General features: G+C 22.0%; 7 protein-coding genes across 7 annotated transcripts; 4 read left to right on the forward strand and 3 right to left on the reverse strand.

The window, feature by feature from the left end:
• Window positions 1-2,284: 2,284 nt before the first annotated feature.
• On the forward strand, window positions 2,285-3,640 carry SRAE_2000345900 (Kynurenine 3-monooxygenase; the record flags this gene model as incomplete). Its single annotated transcript, XM_024654654.1, has 1 exon — window positions 2,285-3,640. One exon carries the CDS (start codon window positions 2,285-2,287, stop codon window positions 3,638-3,640), a length of 1,356 nt encoding a protein of 451 aa, XP_024508004.1.
• Window positions 3,641-3,842: 202 nt separating this feature from the next.
• On the reverse strand, window positions 3,843-5,266 carry SRAE_2000346000 (Transcription initiation factor IIA subunit 1; the record flags this gene model as incomplete). Its single annotated transcript, XM_024654655.1, has 4 exons — window positions 3,843-4,441; window positions 4,481-5,054; window positions 5,094-5,195; window positions 5,243-5,266. 4 exons carry the CDS (start codon window positions 5,264-5,266, stop codon window positions 3,843-3,845), a joined length of 1,299 nt encoding a protein of 432 aa, XP_024508005.1.
• A 2,400-nt stretch (window positions 5,267-7,666) lies between these two features.
• On the forward strand, window positions 7,667-8,949 carry SRAE_2000346100 (N-acetyllactosaminide beta-1,3-N-acetylglucosaminyltransferase; the record flags this gene model as incomplete). Its single annotated transcript, XM_024654656.1, has 3 exons — window positions 7,667-7,769; window positions 7,809-8,686; window positions 8,734-8,949. The coding sequence occupies 3 exons, from the start codon at window positions 7,667-7,669 to the stop codon at window positions 8,947-8,949; spliced, it is 1,197 nt and encodes a 398-aa protein (XP_024508006.1).
• Window positions 8,950-10,252: 1,303 nt separating this feature from the next.
• Window positions 10,253-12,573, forward strand: SRAE_2000346200 (Sodium/potassium/calcium exchanger 1; the record flags this gene model as incomplete). The annotated part of the gene is made up of 3 exons (XM_024654657.1): window positions 10,253-10,940; window positions 10,990-11,080; window positions 11,124-12,573. 3 exons carry the CDS (start codon window positions 10,253-10,255, stop codon window positions 12,571-12,573), a joined length of 2,229 nt encoding a protein of 742 aa, XP_024508007.1.
• A 618-nt stretch (window positions 12,574-13,191) lies between these two features.
• On the reverse strand, window positions 13,192-15,609 carry SRAE_2000346300 (Hypothetical protein; the record flags this gene model as incomplete). Its single annotated transcript, XM_024654658.1, has 4 exons — window positions 13,192-13,196; window positions 13,387-14,413; window positions 15,272-15,490; window positions 15,562-15,609. 4 exons carry the CDS (start codon window positions 15,607-15,609, stop codon window positions 13,192-13,194), a joined length of 1,299 nt encoding a protein of 432 aa, XP_024508008.1.
• Window positions 15,610-19,611: 4,002 nt separating this feature from the next.
• On the forward strand, window positions 19,612-21,930 carry SRAE_2000346400 (Hypothetical protein; the record flags this gene model as incomplete). Its single annotated transcript, XM_024654659.1, has 3 exons — window positions 19,612-19,826; window positions 21,160-21,281; window positions 21,320-21,930. The coding sequence occupies 3 exons, from the start codon at window positions 19,612-19,614 to the stop codon at window positions 21,928-21,930; spliced, it is 948 nt and encodes a 315-aa protein (XP_024508009.1).
• Window positions 21,931-22,985: 1,055 nt separating this feature from the next.
• SRAE_2000346500 (Stress-induced-phosphoprotein 1) lies at window positions 22,986-23,999 on the reverse strand (the record flags this gene model as incomplete). The annotated part of the gene is made up of 2 exons (XM_024654660.1): window positions 22,986-23,812; window positions 23,858-23,999. 2 exons carry the CDS (start codon window positions 23,997-23,999, stop codon window positions 22,986-22,988), a joined length of 969 nt encoding a protein of 322 aa, XP_024508010.1.
• Window positions 24,000-24,024: the final 25 nt, after the last annotated feature.

Genomic DNA, 24,024 nt, shown 5'->3' on the forward strand with positions numbered 1-24,024 from the left:
GAAAACTATTATAAATCACTTTAAAATATAATTGTTTTATAAAATTTTTTAGTTTAAAAAGTTAACCTTAATTTCTTAGATTTCTAGATATTCGTTTAAAAGATATTCAAACAATATAATTTAGGATATAAACTTTCTTGCACTAAATATTTAAAAATTTGGATTAGTAAAGTAAAAAAAATATTTTTATGATTTACATTATTTTACCAAATTTTTTTTTGTCAATTTAATAGTTAAGAATCTTAATTTGCTAGTAAAAATATTCTACAATATTTATCTAAATTTAAAATATTTCTGTTTATATATTAGGTTGTCCCATATGAAATGTTGTTTTTTTTACGCGCGACGTTTACAGCTAGTTTTAATTAATAACTAGCTATGTTTAAAAAATTCTAAAATATTTGCTAGATTCCTATGAATTTCCTCTACATAATGATATAAAGATTATGCCAAAATATAAAGTTTAATTATTTTTATTTTAATTTTTTACAAAGCCTTCTAAGCGTCGATTTCCCAACATTTTCCTTTTTGAAGTTAAAAAAAGGACAAATGAAGCAAAAATAGAAAAAATTTTTGATAATATTTTTGAGGTGAATCTTGTCAATGCTTCTACCAAAAAAAATTTTTTTATAAAGATTCAGGGTGGGAAAAGAGAAGCTTAAGAATGCGCAGCATGGAGAAAAATTTCATTCTTTGATAAAAGCGTCTTGAAGAGCGATTTTAAAGCATATTTTTTTACAAATTGTCAGAAGGACATTTGAAGCTTCAGATGTTTCAAAATCTAAAGTTTCTAACCATTTGTAGCTAAATGGATACTCAAAAAAGAAAGGTCAAAGGTTATCGCCAGGGTTGAACATAAAGCAAGCAATTCATCGTATTGATGTCTGTTTTTTTTCAACTTTTGAGAGTAAAAATGACTCATTTTTTAAATGAAACATAACCTATGAAAAGAATTTGATTCTAAGCAGCAATAGTATCCATTTTTTATTATAGTTTCATAAAAATTTTGTCTTAAAAACTACAATAAATCTTAAAACAGGAATATGGTAGTATTTTAAAAAAATTGTGCACTGGAGATCTATGAAACCTAGTAAAACTTGTTGAAACTATAAACACTGAATCCAATTGTGCACAATTTAAAAAAATTTTAATAAAAATAGCCCTAGGACAAATCTTTTTAGCAAAAATAAACAGCTAATTGATTTTTATAAAAAATTCTCTTTCATAGATTTCGGAAACTATGCTTCAAAAACTGAAGGATTCAAAATAAAAAATTCTTCTTTTGCCCAAAATATATCCCTAATCTTGCCCTCACTTACCCTCATTTTTTTTAAAATTTGAATCATTCTTAAAGAAGAAATTCTTCAAAAACGATAGGCTTTTAGAATCTGCCCTTGAAGCTTCTATCGCTTCTAGTTTTTAAAGTTTTTTGTCTAAACGCTTGAAAAGCTAGTTATACGATAGAAAACAATTTGGTGAATCTAATGACTGTTATTAGAAGAAAAAATATTAATTTTCCACTGAGTTACGCGCATTTAAAAATTTAACAAAAAAAACAACATTTTATATGGGACAACCTAATATATATATATATTTTTTTTTTCAAATATATTATAATTAAAATTTTAATGATACTGATTTCTATTATAATAAACATTAAGTTTATAATTATTTTAAAATTGCTTGTTATTTTTAATACAAGAATGAAAAAAATATTTTTTCTAAGAAATGTATGCTATCATTTTTTTTAATTATATTTTTAATATTTTGATAAAACAATCAGTTTTTTTTATCAAATATGCATATTAAGATTGTTAAAATAAATCAAAGATGCTGTTATCTAATTTTTAGTTGTAGCATTTTATAATACCTACTTTTTAATTGTAACTAGTTTTAAGATGACAAAGTTTAAAATATCATTTTTAAAAGTTTAATATAGTAAATGTTAAAGAAAAATTAGCTGGAAAAAAATTAATGATTATTAGATGCTCATGAATTAAGATAAAATCACATAATAAATCTTTATTTAAAATAGAAGGTCAAATCTTATACTTAGGTTTAATATAAATACATTAAATTACAAACCTTCATATAATTATTAACAGTTGTATAATTGAATAATTGCAGAAATACTTTTATCTTACCAATAATTGTATGATAAAATCAAATATTTTTCTTATATATACGCCTATTTAAAATATATATTAATATGTGAGATAAATTGTTCTTTAATTAGTTATTATTTCTTAATTATATTAATTTTGTTTACTTATTTAGCAATAAAATGCCAAAAGTTTTAATTGCTGGTGGTGGATTAGTTGGTGCTTTAAATGCTTGTTTCTTTGCTAATAGAGGTTGGGATGTTGAAGTTTTTGACATTCGTATGGATATAAGAAAAATGGAACATGTTCCAGGTCGAAGTATTAATTTAGCATTATCTCAAAGAGGTAAAGCTTCCTTAGATGCTGTTGGGTTAAAAGATTATATAGCTAACTCTGGTGTTAAAATGTTTTCTAGACTTGTTCATGACATAGATGGAAAAACTTTTCATAGACAACCTTATGGTCAACCTGGAGAACATATTGTTTCAATTAATAGAAGACATTTAAATGAAATAATGATAACAGAAGCAGAAAAATTTAATAAAGTTAAATTTTATTTTGAACATAAAGTAATAAAGGCTGATTGTAAAAAAAAAGAACTTCATGTTATTGATCTTAATACAGATCAGTTATATAAAATAAAAGGTGATCTTATTATTGCATGTGATGGAGCACACTCAGCTGTTAGAAGAAGTTTAATGGCATTACCACATTTTAATTATTCTCAAGAATACATTGAACATGGTTATGTTGAATTAAATATTTTACCAAAAAATGACGATTATGCTTTGGAACCAAATGTTTTTCATTTGTGGCCAAGAGGTGATTTTACATTAATTGCATTAGCAAATAGAGACAAAACATTTACAGTTACTATATTTGCTCCATTTAAAATTTTCAAAAAATATATGTATGATGATAAAAGTGTTTTAAACTTTTTTCAAAAATATTTTCCAGATGCATATAAATTACTTGGAGATAGTCACATTATTGAAACATTTAATCGTATGAAACCACAAACTTTATTAAATATTAAATGTTCACCACATAGTTTTGGGGATTGTATACTTTTAACAGGAGATGCAGCTCATGCAATGGTTCCTTTTTATGGACAAGGAATGAATTGTGGATTTGAAGATTGTTTAGTTTTTTCAAAAATTCTTGATGAATTTAAAGATGACATACCAAAAGCATTGGCTGCCTATAGTGAAAGAAGAGTAAAAGATTGTCATACAATAAACAACTTAGCAATGTATAATTATAATGAATTGAAAGATCTTGTAAACAGAATGGGATATAAAATCCGCAAAAATTTTGACTTAAAAATGAATAAATATTTTCCAAATTTTTGGATTCCTTTATATTCAATGGTAACATTTACACAAATACCATATTCTAAAGTTGTTGAAAAAAGAGAATGGCAAAATAATATTATATCAAAAACACAAAATATTATTTCACTATTAAGTATTATAACTATTGGAGCAATTATAATTAACAAAAAAGAAATAATCAAAAATATATTTACTAAATCATAAGATATCTTATATATTTTGTTACAAAAAAAAATAGTACACATTTGTCACAGGAGTGAACATTTTCGAGAAAATAAATATAAAATTAATATATCATCACGATATGAAAGCTAAAATAAAAAAATCGAAGTATCATGCATTAAGCTGCTTCTTTGTTTTTAAGTTGTAGTTTATATAATTAAAGTTAATAAATTTCCTCGTATTGTCACCATTCAGCTTCACCTGAACATTTTTGAAAACAATAATCTTTTCCATTAATGTGCATGATACCATCTTTTAAATTAAACTTCCATTTTGTGCGGGTACGCGAAACTTTCTCAAATTGACACATAATAATGTTATCTGACTCAAATAATTTTACTACATCTTCGTCATCACTTTGATCATCTTCAGAATTTAGTGGATCTTCTTGATTATCATCACCACCTCCTTCTGTATCTTCATTTGCATATTGAATAAGACCATCCTCATTACCTTCATCATCATCAGAATCACTGTCAGACATATGCCCAGTATGACTACCATCTAATTGAATGATAAATTTTTTTTCTATAGCTTTCTTTAAAGCTTTTACATTTTTCTCTTTTGATAAAGCATTTTTAGTATTTGTTTTACATTTCTTAACATTAATGTCCTCTACTTCGTTATTACTTTCATTTAAAGTTATTGCACCATCTAATTGTGGAATATTTCCACCTTGATTAATACTACCACCATTATTGGTTTGTGGAACTATGGTACGTTGTTGAAGTAAATGGAATAACTGTTGTTGAGAAGAATTTTGAAGAAGCGCAGCATTCTGGTCTAAAGCAATATTGCCAGTCATGACATTATAAGGATTACCATTCATACTAGTACCATCATTTCTCAAAGGAGTTTGTTGAAGCATATTTGCAAAATTGTTACTTCCCTGTGTAGCTATACCACAGCTAATTGTACCAGCGTTTGTTGTTAAAAGATTTGACAAATTTCCAATATTTTGTGTAGTATTTAAATATAACAATTGACCTCCACCAGGAATATTTGAAGGCTGGATAATAATCTGTTGAGGAATTTGTCCATTCTGTCGTTGAGCCAATAAATTATTTATAGTCTGCTGATTTGTTTGAGAATTTAAGTGTTGCAAGTTGGTAAATATTGCATTTGGCATTTGGGATGTCGGTGGATTAGGATTACTATTTCCATTTGTTGTATTAGTAGTTAACATCCCAGAAACATTACTAACAATTTGTTGTGGTTGTTGCTGTTGTTGTTGTTGTTGTTGTATTGGTTGTTTCACATGTGACTGAGATGGAGCTATATTTTGTCCCATAATCATATTTGAGGTTGGTGCTGGGCGAATCATTTGATTTGTTATAAGCCTTTGTGGAGGAGAGTAATCAACACAGCCTGATTGTTTTAATTTTCCCCACCATTCCTTAAAAAAAAAATAATCGTTAAATATTTCTAAACTTACATCTTTAAGTTGTGTCAATACCTCTAAATCTACATTATCATCCAAGAAACTTTCTTTACATTGTGCAATAACATCATTAACCACACTTAAATAAATTTCTTCCTAAAAAATGCATCAATAAATTGTGATTATATTATTAAAAAGCATACCACTGTATTTGAAGCAGCCGACATGATGTTATGTTAGATATATTGCAAATATTAACAAAATAACTTTAAAAATAATTAAACTTTGTCTAAAAAAGTCTAAAAACACCCCAATAACTATAAATATTAATAAGTGTATTATCTATACTACACCTTAATTTCTTAGTAAATATTTTTCCAAACTTGTATAAACTAGTCTTACTGGGAATAAGTTTCGTTCTGAGAAACGATAATTTTTGGAAAAAAGGTTATAAATATAATAATATTATGTCTCTTTACAAAATTCAATTTTTAAAAGGGATTTTTTATCACCATCAAACAGTAGCAAAATAATTTTGATATTTAACAAAGGTCTCGTCAAAAGTAAAACATATGTATTTTTAATTAGTTTTATAATTATATTGGTTTTTTGAATCCATATAAAAAAAACAGTATATTATTAGATTCTTTTATTTGTCAACATCATGTATATTTGGTGTAATACATTGAAAAGTGGTAATTTCATATTTATAAAGTCACACTGTAAATACAAAGTTCTGTAAACAAATTTTTTGATGAGCTAAAATTATTTAGCATCATAGTTTTTTTTTTTAATATGATAATAAAAGTAGTATTGGCTTATTTTAAATCATTAATCTAATCAAGTTTTATATCTTTAACTTTCTTTTAATTTTTTTTAAATAAAAAAGAAAGTTTACTATTCATATTTTAATTGCTTTTTAATAGATATAAATATGAAAGTTAATGTATTAATGATGCCTTAATAAATAAATGTTGAATATTTTGTTGGTGTTACAAAAAAGTGTATATTAAATAAATAATTATTGCTCTCATTTTATAACATAAATGCTCTGATATATATTTATCTATTATGTTTGTATTATATCACAAATTATTAGTTGAAACTACGTGTCAATGTTTAGTAGAAATGTTTATCTTTTTTCTATCATAACATTATACTCACGTTCTATTTTTGTAGATTTCATAAATCACCTTCAAATATTTATAATTTTTACAATAGTTAAAATCAATATCTAAGCTATGATGTCTAATGTGATTTTTCAGTATTTTTATTGACATTATTGTTTAATTTATATATTTTAATTAATTCGTTAAAAAAAATAAACTAAATATAAAATATAAACTTTTTGATAATGTATGAAGTACAAGTTTATTATTTTTTTAATAAATTTTTTGATTGAAAAAGTAGCATATAAAATAGTTATTAAAGTAAAATACTTGACGTAAAGTTGTTTAATTATTATAAATATATAATTAAAGAAAATTTTTTTTTTGTTCAAGAATTGTTAATACTTGTTATTAAATAACATGTTAATTAATTTTTATTTGTGATTTTTATTAAAATTATGATTTAATTAAATTTAATTTTTAAAATATCAAATAATTTATTAAGATTAAAAATATTTTATTAATAAAAATTTTATTTTACTTTACATATTATATTTTATCATGAATAAAAATGTTGTAATTTTTCTATTTGGCAGTTTCTTCTATTTTCTTTTTAATAAATTTTTTTTATTAAATTTGAGTTAAACAAATAATTTATCATAAAAGGAAATAAAATGACATTATCATTTTAATAAATAAAATAAACATAATGAGTAGGTGTGTATTTGTGTGACAAAAGAATTTATTCTATGCTACATTTAATAAATAACTATTAAAAAGACATAATTATAATTTAAAAAATGATATGAATTTAAAAAATTTTTTTATATAATTTAAATGTATTCAATGATTATATAAAATAAAAATTTTTTTTTTTTTACTTATAAATAATTAATTTTGTTAAATACTTGATAAATACATAATCCTTATTTTACACGCAAGAAGAAAATATTTAATTAATTAATAATATATTGGCGTCATAATTTCTTGAATGGAAAAGTTTAGTATATTTGTTACATTAATAATATATCAGAAGTACATACTTAAATAATGTTATTCTTAATCTTATTAATACATTTAAAAAAGTTTAATCACTTTTGACTAGATAAAAGCATTATTAAAATTATTATTTTATGCACTCAGGAAAAGTTCATTTGTTAAAATGATATAAAGAATTAAACTTTCCTAGTCAGTCACAAGTTATGTCTGGCATTTTCTATGAAAAAGAGGATAGCGTAATAATTTAATAAAAAGACGCCAATTAACAAAAAAGAAAGAAAGCATTTAATTGTTTCCTATTTCAAAAGATAAACTACTTTTTTATTCAGGGAAAAAGTTGTTATAACACTTCTTAATAATTTTTCATGGCTGTTTTTTTTGTAGGGTACTTTAATCATTGATGAAAAATTGTTAGATTATTTTACAATTGAATAAAAATATTTTAAAAAGTTATCAGGCATTTGTCTACTACTTTTCAATATAAAAATACTTTCAAATTGTGTATTTGAATGATTCAAAATGATTTGTAGAGAAATTTATACACTTTTCTTTTTACATATTCTTTTGATTTCATTTATCATATCTTCTATAGCTAATCATTCTGTACCATTTTATCCTAAAGGTAATTATTATTTTTTTCAGCATTAAATTTTTTTTCTAGATTCTCGAGTTGTTATATACAATTCAGAATATCTTTTCATACCAAATATTATAAAACCAAAAACAGATTTCAAAAAAGAAAGAATTACATTAGTTCTCCATTGTAGTCATGATTATTTTTCCACAAATTTCTCCAAACAACTTGAAAATTGGGATGGACCAATTTCATTAGGAATTTTTCTTCATACAAATAAAATTCATTCTTTTGAAACTTTGTGTACTTATTGTAATTTGAAAAAAATTCCTAATATTGAAGATAAATCTCAAATTCATTTTATTTATCGTGCCACATCTTTTTTAGATGGAAATATGGATACAAATATTAATGATTATTTTTCTCTTATCAATTGTAATGATACAAAATTTTTGGAATCTATATGTCATTCTAAAAAACAAACAGAAAATCAAAAAATTAAAAATATGATTAATTATCCTGTAAATGTTGTAAGAAATATAGCTAGAAAAATGACTTTTACAAAGTATATTCTTTTGGCTGATTTTGATCATATGTTTTCTAAAAATTTTGAAGCTAAAATGGTAAAAGTGGCAAATAAAGAGTTAAAAAAAGATGAAAATAGTGTTTTAGTATATAGGATATTTGAAGTTGATGAAAATGTAACAAATTTACCAGAAAATAAAACAAGTTTATTTTCATTAATGAGTAAAAAAAAAGCAAATATTTTTCATTCATATTATCCGATGGGCCATGCAATACCTGGTTTATATGAATGGATAAATACTAAAGATTCAGACAATCCAACAATTCAATTTGAGGCAAAATATTCTAGAGCTGCATGGGAACCTCAATTTGTTTCAACAAAAAGTATACCATTTCATGATGAAAATTTTTTATATCCATTAAGAGATAATACTAATTTGGTTTGTTTAACTGTTACTTTAATTATCAAATAATGTTATTTTTAAAGAGATGGACAATGTGTAGAAAAGGATATCGTTTTTTGGTTGTTAATGATGTCTTCATGTATCATATAGGAATCAAACAAGAAAATGCTAAATTGTTAACTGCTAAAGCTAGACAATGGATATATAAACGTATGAAAACTGTTGTAAATGAATATAATAAAAGACTAGATGAATTATATCCTGAAACAAAAAAAAAATGTCCCCCATTTACAATATAAATTATCATGACATCTTTATTTTAAACTTTTTTAGGTAATCAACTCATTTTTTATGCATTTATTTTTATTGTTAATATTTTTTTTTCTAGCAAATTTTTTTATTTTTTAATCATTTTAAAAAAAAATTCATTAAATATAAACATTTATAACAATAGTAATATACTCAACATTATCAACATTTTAGAAATTCCGGGCCTCATGCAATATTTAATATAAGTCAAGTATTAATCAGGATTTTGGATAAAAAAAAATACAGATATTTATAAATATTTCTTGAATTAAAAATTGAAATGTTTTTTAAAATATCCGAGTTTCATATGTTTTTCAATTATATATTCATTACGATTATGTTTTGTTGATTGTGTGTAAAAGTAATGTCTATAAATAAGTGATTGATATCTTTCAAAATATATTAAAAAAAATTTTATATAATTTTTATTATATTTTCTGTAATAGATAATTTCAATAAATTTTTTTGGTCTTTTTTTTATCGATTATAATATATTTAATTTATTATGTATCAAAAGACAAACCAAAAATATTTTTTCTTCAATTTTAGTATTTTACTTAAATAAATTGTTAAAAATTTTCAAGTAATTATATTTCTTATAAAATCTGTTTTATAGTATAATAAAAATTATATATAATATTTGTGAAAAATTTTTTTAAAGAATTTGATAATTTTAACTTTTACTTTAAGAAAATTTATAAAAATAATATTTGTCATTTCTTTAAATTTAAAAAAAAAAATAAAAATAATTTGTTTATAAAACTATCAATATACAATATATTAAATGGCTATATTTTTTTAAGTTTATATGTTCAGTATTTATTTTTTAAATAAAATCATTATTTATTAGCAAAAACTACACTGATTTTATCTTAATAAAAAAATACTATATTTAAAAAAATTATTTTTTAAAGGTGTTCCATTTTACTATTTTAGGAGTATATACACAAGCATATATTTCCGTTATTTATCAGGGAAACATCCTCTTCATGATTTCCTTCCATTTGCCTACCACCTAAAAACTTGAAAAGAGACTTTTATATATTAGACATGCATTTGTTTTAATCCACTGAAACATATATTATCACAATTCTTAAAGAGACAAATTTTAAATAGTTAACATCTTTCGATGATATAACTTTATATTTATATATTATTTTTTATCTATATCAATTTTTGTTTGTGTCCATATATACCTTTTATATTCTCATTTCAACTAATACTTTTTTTAAGGTAAAATTTTACTAAACTCAAGAATTATATCTTCTTCTTTTTTTTTAACTTTCATAAAGAATGAATGAAAGAAAATTTTCTATTTATCAAAATAGATTTCATTTTCTTAGAAAAAGAAGGAGAATTCAGAGGAAGATTGTATTGTTTGGATTTATAATTCTTATTATTATTGCATTTTTCTACCTTTCATTCTATATTATTTTTTTAAATTATTTTAAAAATATTAAATTAGAAAAAAATAATAATAATCATATTTTACAAATATATAAAGATTCTAGTAATCAGAAGGAAGATTCATCAAAAATATTCAAAAATAATAATATTTATAAATTATTATTTCCTATATCAAAATTTTATCGTAAAAAACGTGACATTTATTCTGACTATGAATATGATACTGAGAAATCATTAAAATTAGAAGGATGTCCATTATCAGTCAAAAATCCAACTAATACAACAACAACTGAAGTTTCATTATTTCCAGAGGATTTATTTACACAACAACAACGTCTTAATGGAGCTATCATTCTCCATGTAATTGGTTTATTTTATATGTTTACAGCTTTAGCAATAGTATGTGATGAATTCTTTGTTCCAGCCTTAGGAGTTATTACTGAAATGCTTCTAATATCAAATGATGTTGCTGGTGCAACTTTTATGGCAGCAGGTGGCAGTATGCCAGAATTTTTTACCAGTGTGTTTGGAGTTTTTATAACTTCAAATAATGTAGGTATTGGTACAATTGTCGGTATGTAATTTTTATTTTATTATGATATTATTTTTAAAAAATTTTTTAGGAAGTGCTACATTTAACATTTTATGTGTTTTGGCATTTTGTACATTATTTTCAAAACAAGTTCTTAAATTGACCTGGTGGCCATTATTTAGGTAAAATTAATTTAAAATTAAATATGCTTATACTTTTTTTTAGAGATATAACTTTTTATATTACCTCACTTTTTTTTCTTGTAATATTTTTTCTTGATGAAAAAATTTTATGGTATGAAGCATTAATACTGTTTATTATTTATATTTTATATGCAATATTTATGAAATATAATGAATCAATTGAATGTTATGTAAAAGAAAGATTATTTTTTTGTCCAATTATTAAAAAAGAATCTATTGATAAAGATCAACAATTAATAAATAAAGCAATTAAAAAAAAAAGAAATTCATTTCAAGTGGCAAGGATAAAAAATATTTCAAATGATATGCATTCTGATGGTACATCACATGAAACAGTCAGTCCATCTTCAGAACAAGCGACTATTCCGGTACTACATGCGGGTACATTTTTTAGGCAAAGTCTTGCACAAATGGCACTTGATATAGGTGATGAAACATCTAGAAGTATTGAAGATGGTCATGCTATACATAAAAGTGGAAGAAGAAAAAGTAGTAGTAGTGGTGATAAACAAGCTAAGACAATTATTGTTAAAGCAGCACCAGAAAATGCTACATTAAATTATTGTGATGGTGATAAAAAAAAATTTGATCCACCAAAAATTAAAAAAGTTGGTGACTGTACAACTATTAAAAAAAATAATCGTCCAAAAAATGATGAAAAACATGCTAAAATAACAAATGCTCCACCAGTTGTTTCTATTATTGTTGAACCACAGTCATCTGATACAATAGATGATGAAGAAAATAATTATAATAATAATAATATTAATGATAATGATGATATTATAAAAGAAGAAGATGATGAACCATTAGATTTAACATGGCCAAAAACACGTCAAAAACAATTAGTTTATTTAATACTTTTTCCAATAACATATTCACTTTATCTTACACTTCCTGATGTTAGAAGAACAGGTTATAAAAAATATGTTGTGGTAACATTTATTGGTTCAATTCTTTGGATAGCCTTATTTTCATATCTAATGGTTTGGTGGTCAGCTAGAATAGGAAGCACCTTTGGTATTCCAACAGAAATAATGGGTCTTACAATTTTAGCAGCAGGAACAAGTATACCAGATCTAATAACAAGTGTAATAGTTGCACGAAAAGGATTAGGAGATATGGCAGTAAGTAGTAGTATTGGTAGTAATCTTTTTGATGTCTGTGTTGGATTACCAATACCATGGTTACTTTATTTTCTTGTAAATTGGATAAAGAAAAACCAAATAGATGGTGAAAAAAGTATAGAAACTATTTCAGTTAGTTCTAATGGTCTTGTATGTTCTGTTGGATTACTTTTTCTTATGCTTCTAATTTTAATATTCTCCGTAGGATTATCACGATGGCAAATGAATAAGATATTTGGTATTATAATGATTGTTGCATACATTTGTTTTTGCATTTTTAGTGTATTCCTAGAAATTGGGTATTTAGTTTGCCCTTTAAAGTTTTCTATTAGTGAAAAATGTTAATATTTTATGTATAAAACTATCATAAATTAATTAAAATTTTAAAATATCATAAAAGCTCAAAAACTAAAAAGTTAACATATATTTAAAGATGTTAGGTATTTGAAAAAATATATTATATGATTATATATGTATCGTTTTCCATTCTATACTTCATTGAAAATGTTAGGAAAGTAAGCATGTTATATATATATATATATACATATATATAAATGTTAGCGGGACCGTCATTATTTTCATGAAAAGGTTAATATTGTGGTAAAAATATATATAAATAAATATATTGTAATTTTGATTAAAAAAAAAATACTTTCATCGTTGCTTAAATTAAAAATCCAAAAGGTTAGCAGAGCTTCTATCTAATTTTGTCAATGCATAAAATATATATATATATATGAAACCCATATTTTTTTTTATACAAATGTAATATTCTTTTTCTTCTTAAATTCTTTTATATTGTTTCATTTGAATTATTATTCACTATAAATTTATCACTCTCTTTTTCTTTATATTTTGGTGGTGGTGAACTATTTCTAATAATTGGTCTTGTTTTCATAAAATGTTTTCTTTTATCCACCATTAATGGTCCTGATACCACTAGAATATCAACATTCTTTAATTTTATCCTAGAACAAATTAAAGGCCTTAGTAGTACAATAAGAAAAAAAATCAATAAGATAATGAATAATACAATAAAAAAAAATAACCAAACAACAGTATAATTATGAAATACCAAAGAATAAATAGATTCTATTATACTTTGACTTTTTTGTTCAGGATATTGTTGAAATTTTTCTTCTATCAAATCATACTTACTAAATTGTTTCATTAATAAACTTCGACTTTGTGAGAATCTTAAAATTCCTTCAACTTGATCTTTTGCTTTTATTTCATTAATTGTTGGAGAGTATATTGATAAAACAATTACATCAACCTTATTAATAGTAATTTTGTCAAAATAAATAAAAATATTAAATAATTTAGATTTTTGTAGAAGTAAAAAAATTTCTCTTATAAAATCTGAAAATTTTATCTTATCCTTTAATGGTGAATCACTTAAAACAAAGTAAAGTTTATTTTTTGATCTATGTTTCATTCCCTCTAAAAGCCATTTTGAAAATGACAAACATTCTGTACAATTTTTATTAACCATATCACAAAAATATTGTTTCTTTTTTAACGAACATGGACCAGATAAACAAAAATCAGGATACCTTTCAAAGGGTAAACATTCTTTTACTGAGGAGCAAAGAGATTTCTGAATTCGACAATTATGTGAAATACATAAATCTTTAATAATATGAATTTTTGTATTATTACACAATACTTTTTCACATAAAAATTCTTTTACTTTATTGTTTGGAATAGATACACCATTATATATACATTCATTATTTGAAATTAAATTATTATTTGATGATTCTTTATTTATCAAACAAGATTCCTCACAAATTTGACATTCCTCTTTAGCTTTAGTATCATTACATAAACATATACCTGGTGAAATACATTTACCACCACTTTTGTGACATGATTCAAGACAAATTGGTATACAATATTTCATATCTTGATCACGAAATTTAAAACCATCTTTACAAATTAATTTACCATTTGAGTCACAAAGTAAATTAGAATCAAGAGGACTTTCACAAAATTTTGTACATGTTGGTCCATAACTTCCTGGTATACAGGTAAAATTAAATGTAAAATTAATGTCTGATGGATAAGATGGATATTTCCATATATTACCAGAAGAATCAAGATTTTGAGGTATTGTTATGACAAAATCTTTTAATTTCATTATTGGACATTCTGATTGAATTACTGTATGCAGTGTTTTACTCTAAAATTAAAGTTTATTTATGATTATAGTAAGATATTAAATAAATTTGTAATTTTTTGTTTACAAACATAAACTTTTACTTCCGTTATATCTAAATCAACAGAGTTAATAGTGTGAAAAGTTATAATAATTATGTAAAATGCATTTAATAAATGGAACAATGAACCTAATTCAGAGAAAGTTACACATAAATAGAAGATAATTATTAAAAAGCGATAATAAAGTGTTTCAAAATGTAAGTAATAAAAAAAACATATGAAATAAGGCCGTTATCACAGTTAGAATTAAATATTATAATTTTTTTTTTCTTATTTCAATTCAACTTATACAGTATCCCTTAATGGTTATATTTCTTAATTCTTAAAATAATATTTATATAATTTAAAAGTATATAAATAAAAGATACTTGTAAAATGTTTGATAAGATAAAATATAATAGAATTATATTATATAAATTATGTATATAAAACATGATCAAAACATTAGATATCTTTGATTATAAAATATTATTTTAAAAATTAAAAATATATCCCTTAGACAATATAAAGTTAAATCTTATAAAATATATTAGAATGTTACAGTAAACAAAGGAGCAGATGTTAAGACGAGTGGTAGTTTGTGTGATAAGCAGATGGATTAAAGAAACGGAAATATTGAATTATTTTAGTCTATAAAGACATATATACATATCAAGGACAACTTAATAGTGGGATATTATATAGAAGATAAAATAAGATTTTTTTTTTTTTACCATCTTTCTAATATTTAATTAAATTGGTTTTCTAAATGATTATAGTCCATTAAAGTTAAAATAATGAGTATTTTTATAGACTTTTAATTTAGGATATAAAAAATTACCAGATTAGTCCAGTTTCCTTGAAAATTTGCTTTTATTAGTTTTTTATATAAATGTTTAGATAAATATTGCCCAAGAACAGTTTTTGAATTTTGATCATTATTTCTAGGATCAACAGATATTGTTACATAAACATTTGTTGTATAATTTTGACAAAATTCTTCATATTCTTTATTATTAATTATTATTTCCATTCCAACATTCATTTGACTTTTAATTGTCTGAAAAAAAAAAAAATGATCACACAATTCATCATTTGTTTATAAAATAAAGTAATACTTTTTACACTTACATGTAATAGTGACAGAATAATTATAAATAACAGTTTAAAGTCCTCCATTTTTAACAATAATAATTAAATATATATATATATATATTAATATATATATATTATCAATGAAATAAACCAACCGGTATAATAAAATTCTGAAATTAAAAGATGATATTATAATGATTATAATATATTATATAACTCTTTTTGTAAATGCCCTAAGTAATTTCTTTTCATGATTTTGTGGCCAAATAGTATATAGCACAATATATAATAAATCAAACTATGATTTGTAAAAACATTTACATATAATAATTTAAATATTCTTTTAAAATTAAAACAATCAGACGATATTGAAAAAGAAGATGTTAAGAAAAAAAAAAGTTTATAAAAACGTTGCGGCATTAAAAAAAGAAAGACAAAAAATAATGTCCTTAAAAATAACTTTTAATATATTTGAAGACAAAGCAAATATTGATGAATGGAATCATCATAATAAATGTATAGAGAAAGAAGAAGGCTGTACATCAGGTTAAATGTTGGTTTAAAGGATATTACGATTTTAATTTTAAAAAAAAAAAAGTAAGATTAATTATATATTTTTAAATAATTAATTGAAATTTTGGAATGATTAATTAAAAAAAAGAAAGAACATTATTTTGATAGTATATTATTTTAAAAGGTAAAAAAAAAATTAATATATAAAAAAATAAATTGTAGTAGTTCTTTAGTAATTAAAAATAATTGTAGGACATCAGGTAATTTAAAACAATAATAAAAAAAAAAGTCAAATAATTTTTATAAATAGGTATATATAATTATAAATATGTATCCATTTAAAGAAAATCTTTGATTTGATTATAATATATAAACATAACACTGTGTTTTAGATATCAAGTAGTCAGGAAGAGCATAAGCTTTTTCCTGGGACCGCCTCCAACTATTAGTTAAATGTAGATACATGAATAGGGACAAAAATATTTAATGTACGTTTTTACTAATTTTATAATTACAATTAATTAATAAAAATTTTATAACACTATGATAATAATAAAATTAATTTAAAACTGTTTTCATCAAATGTATCATAACATTTTTATGGCCAAATGAATGATTAATAGAGGAAAAATTAAATGAATAGACAATTGTCAATAAAATTAATCCTTTTAATTGTATTTTTTTTTTAAATTTTATAACTATAGTATATGACAAAAAAAAAATTTGATTAAAAGATTTGTGAGATCAAACAATTATATAAGAAGATAATATTAATATCCTGAAATTTATATTTAAATGGAAGGTCATAGATAAACTTAAAAAAAAACATACATCGAGAAGCGGTGGATATTACAAGTAAATTAAGTAACAGGCTATAAATATTTTTTTTTTCGGCATATTAAAAGTATCTATTTTGATTGGCATATAATGTTTACATATGTATCTATTTCAAGTGGTGTTAACCTTTTTATCTCAAGATAATCATGAAATAAACATGACTAATAAGTATATTAAAAGAAACGACAAAGTAAAAAAAAAAAAAACCGATTTAAATAAAAAGGTATATTATGTTGAATGAGGAAGACAAAAATGACAATAATGTTTATAGGCGTATATAACTTTAAGTGTGAAATTTTGATCAAAAGAATATTACAAATATAAAAGTATATTTTTAAAAAGATTAAATATAGTACAGCTGCCTAGGATATAATTTTATTGAAAAGAATGTTGATTTTGTTTTGCTGTATATTTTAAAATATAAACGGATTAACTTAAAAATCATTTTTAATAAAATTAAAAATAGTTGTTTCTTTATTATTTCATCAACAAATATAAATATATTTAAGCTAATGTTGTAAATAATAATTTTTTTTTTCTATATTTTATTAACAAAAATTAAGAGCAATGTTAAAATATATATTGTATATGGTTAAATTATATTATATATTATATAAAAAGTTAGTTTATTGATAATAATAAATTAGTAATTCAATTATATAATCAATCCATAAAAGAATGATATTAAGAAAAATGAATTAGCCTATTTAATAAAATAATAAAAATAAAAAAAAAATGCATTGAATGGAAAATGTGGGAATGTTAAGTTTTTTAATGTTTAATAATATAAATAATAGTTTTACAATTGATAGATGAATGTTGGTGTAAACTTATTATTTAATACAAAATTGTTATAGAATTAGAGGTTAAATATCTCTTTAAAGCTAATGAATGATCAAAAAAACAAATTGATTAATAAATAATATCATTGTCTGGAGAGATACTCTTGTAAAAAGATGTTACTACTATAACTTTAACTTTCAAAAATAAATGTATACTTTTTTTATACTAACTTTTTTTTTTTTATTTTTTTAGAAATATAATAAATAAATATATATAAAGTATATCTAATTCATTAAACAATGTGCCAGGTGTATGTTCATTTTCTTTGTATTAAGTTCACACCTCATAAATGAATATCTTTTTTTTTATGTTTCATTATTCTTCTAATAAATATAAGGTTTCGGCATATCTTTTGTGAATAATTATAAGTATTTTTTACCATCAATCATTAAAAGGAATGAAAAGTGTATGAATAGGGTGATTAATACAACTTAATTAAATCATTATATGGGTAAAATAAAAATTATATTCTTTAAAATTTTATAACCAGACAATGTCTACAATTTTTTAATAAATTTCGTGTAACTTTAAATATAATTATATATTATATAAAATGAATTACATATTTTATCTCAATAATTTTTAGACAAAAATTTTTTTATATCAATATATACTTTTATGCTAATCTTCATAAATAACTATCTCTTTTTATTACTTCATTTTACTAAAAAAAATATTTTTTACAAGAAGTTTTTTTGTTTTTCTTAAATGGTTAAACTTGTATTGTAAAATGATATTTTGTTTGAAAAAAAATGTTTTAAATATAATATTACTTTTATTGCATATTTAAAATTTCAAAAAACAAATTTTAAACAATTCATTTCCTTTAAATATATTAAAAAACTTTTAAAATAATTTAAAACTTTATTTTTCTGAAAATATTTTTTAGATTTCTTTTATGTAATCATTCTTTAACAATAAATTAAATATTTTGTTTTTTTTTTATCATATTGTATCTTCCTGAAAGTAGATATTAAAAAAAAGAAAAATTAGTCAAATATTGTTTTTTCTATTTACTTGTTAATAAAATGTAGATAGATGCGATAAATTTTAATCAGAATATAATATCCATCAAAATTGTATTATATGTAAACTAAAATAAGTCTTATTATTTTATTTTTATTAAATATTCTTTTGTTGTCTCATCATGAATCACACTTCATTTCATCTTTTCTTTTAATTTTTTTTTTACATTTTCTTGAAAAAAGAATTTATAATCTTTTAACGTTCAATAAACTTTATTATAATTTTCAATTTTATTATTACTAATTAATATTAAAAAAAAAATTAATGTTTGAAATAAATAAAAGTAATTATTTTATAGATCATATTAACTAACAATAAAATATAATTACAAAATAAAATAATATTGAACAGATATTCTTTTTGTTTTTAAATATAAATTACTTTAATCTTTTACTTTCTTTATTTTTATGTAATAAAGATAGAATTAATAAGTGAATAATTTATAATAATTTGGTATGCATATTTTTCAATAAAATTTATATTTAATATAAAAACATTTTAAATCTTAGTATGATAGATGGCTTATTTATGATGAGTGGGATAATTAAAAGTTTATTATAATGATTATATTTAATAATTCCAAATATTCTCAAGAGTGATTGTAAAGATGGTACAAGAAATATTAGGAAAAACATACTTTTTATTTAAACGTTAAACATTAATATCTAAGGATAATTTGACACTTCAAATTTTATGATGTTATTTAAGTGAGATGTTAAAAAAAGGTTTAACATTATTAAAATATTATTTAATTCTTTATATAGTATTTCATCCATATAACTTTATTATTTTTATACATATTTAATATTTTTTTTCATTATTATTAATATTAAAAATAAATTTATTTAGAAAAGGAAAAAAAAAATCATGTATCGTTTTCAAACTGCTTTTCTCCATCCTAATGGAACTTTGGCAAAAAATCACCATCAATCTAGTTATAAGGTTGCCTTGCTTCATGTTCTTAAAATGAAAAATGATGAAAAAACTACAAATTTTTTAAAACAGAAAGAATCATCTAATAATAATGTTTATTCTTTAAAAATGCCAGAGTATGTTGAAAGTTTTCTGGCAGCAGGTACAAGGTAAGTTTATTATTATTATAATATAAGGAAAATTTTTTAAAACAAATTAAAAACAAATATTAAATTAAATAGTGGTAAATTTAACTATTTATATTATTTACCATTTACAATCCAATTGTTTTATTAGAAATGGAAAGAATTTTTTAGTGCCAACTACTTTTAAAAATAAGTAAAATACATTATTTGGTGTAGACTAACATTAGATAACAAAATTTATTTTTCTTTCCAATGAATGTCTTAGTATTATTATAAAATAATAAAAAAAATTTGTTAAATAAAAGATAATTTAAATATAAAATATATCAATATATACTTTTTTTACTATTTTTATTTTTATCTAGAAGTTTGTAATATATCAATATATTATATATTATCAACTATAATTAACTTATAAATTTTTATTTTTGATAACAATTATAGGAAAAAAAAAATTTTTTTTTCTCTAGAGTATTATTTTCAATTTTATTTAAAATAAATAATAGATTAACATTTTGAACAATACTAATAATAATTTTTAAAATGTTTATTTTATATTTTAATTAATATTCTTTTAGATATTGTTAAAAAAATAATAATATATTTTATTTCTTGATAATATTTAATTTATTTGTTATTTAATATAAAAAAAGGTTATTTTTAAAATTCGTAAATAAAATAATAAAATAAATGAGCTATTAATATCATACATACTCCTTTTTTTTCTTAATATTATAATAACATTGAAAGTTTTATCCATACATATATAAAGATTAATAGATAATTTTTAAGACATTATATTTTTTTTTATTATTAAAAAATAACATATTTATTCATCTATCAAACACGTAAAAATATTTTCTTTAATTATTTTACGTTAATAAAAAAACTTTATACTACAATTTTAAGGATACAATTGTATACTAAAATTCATTATTTTTCTTTTTATATAATTTAGTAGTTTCACTAGAATAAAACTATCAAATGATGTGGTTCCCTACTATATTCACTAGTCATTTGAGATTTTCCATCATTAAATTTAACTAAAATTGATGCCAATTTCTCAGTCTTCTTAAAACATATGTTAACTACTTTACGTATTAATTGTTTAGATGCTCATTTGAAAAATCTCAAATTTTTAAGTTTTACTAGAAAAAAAAATGTAATAATTTCAGTCTTTCTTTTTATAAATATATTATATATAATTTTCTTTTTACACATTTTCTTTTATCATTTCTTAAAATCAAATAAATAGAATATTAAAATAAGTTTTCTTTTTTTTTTTTTATTAATAATTATATATTCTTTTATAAATTTGTTAAAATATATTTTATATTATAATTTAACATTTTTTAAGTTCTGGAAGTTCTAACACAATGATTGATCAATCACAATCTGTAGCAATAGATGAATTTCAAAGAAATAGTGGAGAAATTGATATGTTAATTGGTTTTTTAGTTATGAATGGTGCTTGTATAGGTAATATATACAGTAATATTTTATTTATAAATTTATAGTATTCTTTTTATTATTTGGATTATGTGTCATTTTTAATTGCATGAGACAAAAACCTAAAATATTCTCACAAGATAAAATTTATAAAAAAACTCTTGCTAAGACTGTTGCAAAGGCTCCTGATAATAAAAATGTTACAGTTTTACCTAAAGATGCTGTAGTTATTGATGTACAGTCAAAAAAATTTAAAGAACTTGTGTCAAAAGTTATGAAAACTGAAGAATTTGAAAAAATGAAAAATTTAAAAGATGAGGTAAAAATTGATATTGATAAATCTTCTCCTAGTAAAGAATCAACATCCATACAAACAGAATTATTATCAAAAAAACAACAACCATCTGGAATTTTTAAATCAATAGGTAAAAATTTTAGTCATTCATTAAAATCTACTGCTTTAATATCAAATGATGGTAAAAAAGTTAGTATAAATATAGAAAATGGTGAAACATTAGCACTACGGGAAAAAAGTGAATCTCCTCATAAAGAAAAAATTCATTTTATTGATTCAACAGATACTAATAATCATATTTTACTTGCTGATCAAAAACCAAGTTCACTTATCAGACAAAATATATTTGGACCTTTAACTTTTGATGACTTATATTATACATAATTTCATTAATAATAATTTTATATATTTTGTATATTAATATAGATTTAGTTTTATCATAGAAATAATAAATGCTGCCAAATTATGTAATAACCAAATAAAAATACATATATATAATTAATTTAAAAATGACGAGAAATAATAATTTTTAAAATTAAATTTTTATTTAAAGTTTAGGACTTTTTTTATATCTTAATAGTAAATTTTTACCTCAACTAAAACTTTAAATTATGTAATAATATGCATTTAAAATTGCCAAAATTATCTCTCTTAGAAAATATCCAAATATATTATAAGAAATAAGATAAAATAAGTTCATATATTATATTATCTAATATATGTTAAATAATCCGATACCATAATTTTAAACTTATTTTACATTATAATGTAAAACTTTTTTTTAAAATTGTAAAATAGAAATAATATAGGAAATATTGTAGGGATGAAAATTTAAGTTAAACAAAAAATAATGCTAAAATATTTTAAAAAAAAATGAGCCAAATGTAAATTAAAAAGTAAAGTAATTATATTAGTAGTTGAAAAGTTTATATAAAGAGAACATAAAAAAAATTTCTTAAATTTTAAAAAGTTTATAACTTTTTTAACAATGAAATCTAGGCAATATTTTCCTTTTCATTTTAAATAAAATATCGTTTTTATTTATTCTTCTTTCTATATGATCCTGTTGATAATAGAAGATTGTTTTGTTCAAACTGCTTTGTACATTCAATCAATCGAAACTTTTCAAAACATTATTGCAAAATTTTAAAATTTCTAGATATTAAAAAAAATACACAACAATGTTTATACCTATAAATCTCAATATTTGAAAATATAATGAATATTGATACATACTTATAGCATCAACAACAGGTGGAGCTTATCCTCGACAATTGTTTAGTACAAATTATTTGTCAAAATTTTATTGGTAAACATAACCAAAAATAAAATAGAGACAAAGTAGTACAAAATAAATCTCACATTATTATAAGGTAGAATATTTAATATTTAAAATCTTCCAGAAAAAAACAAATTATCACCGCATTTTTATAATAAAATTATCTTGTTCCAACGACACCAGCTTCCATTAATTTCATAACTTTAGCCATTATCTCTGGATTTTGCATATGTTCTTTCGCTGCATTTGGATCCTTTGACATTTGTTCTAGAATCATTTGCATTGCAGGATCCGAAAGAATATTTTGAACTTCAGGATCAGCCATTGCTCTCTTTCTTACCTCCTCTGGATCTGTTGGTGGAGCAGTGTTGTAACATTTCCTTAACCCTTCCTTAGCTTCAGCATTATTTGAATCAATAAGTAAAGCATCTTGATAAGCTTTACGAGCACTTGAAATATTTTTCATACCATAATAAGCTGCTCCTTTACGAACAAATGCCTTGACACTTTTAGGATCAATCTTAATAGCAGCATCACAATCATCAACTGCTCTCTTGAATTCCATCAATTTTAAGAAACATGCTGCACGATTTGAGTAGTATACAGCATTATCAGGATTTCTTTTGATAGCTTCACTATAATTTTTGACAGCTCCAGGGTAATCTCCTTTCTTAAACAAATCATTTCCCTTAGCTTTTTCTTCTTCAGCAATTTCAGGATTGATGTAAGCTTTACGTGCAGCCTCCTCAATTTCCTTCTTAAGAGCCTTTTGCTTTTTTACCAGTTCAGGATCACGATATTCAGACAATGATTTTTCAATCCAAACCAAAGCTTCATTGAGATTATTTTGTTTCCAGTATGCATTTCCACAACGTGCCATAGCCTTAGCCAAAAATTTGTATTCAGCACGATTTTCACGCCCAACTTCAACAGCATTCTTACATGTTTCAATGCATTTATCATATTCGCCCTGTTCAAAATAAACAGCTAAAAATAAATATTAATACAAGAAATAAATTTATTTAAACAAACCTGCTTTATTTGTCATGTATGTCATATTCGTTGGGTCTAATTTAATAGCTTCATCATAACAGGAATGAGCTGTTTCAAAATCTTTCTTAAGATAAGCTTCATTTCCACGAGCTTTAGCTGCATCAGCTTCTTCTTTTGTCATTTTATGATAGTGTTTCTAAATCTGA

This window comes from Strongyloides ratti, assembly GCF_001040885.1.
Source record: "Strongyloides ratti genome assembly S_ratti_ED321, chromosome : 2".
NCBI classification, from domain to species: Eukaryota; Metazoa; Nematoda; class Chromadorea; order Rhabditida; family Strongyloididae; genus Strongyloides; species Strongyloides ratti.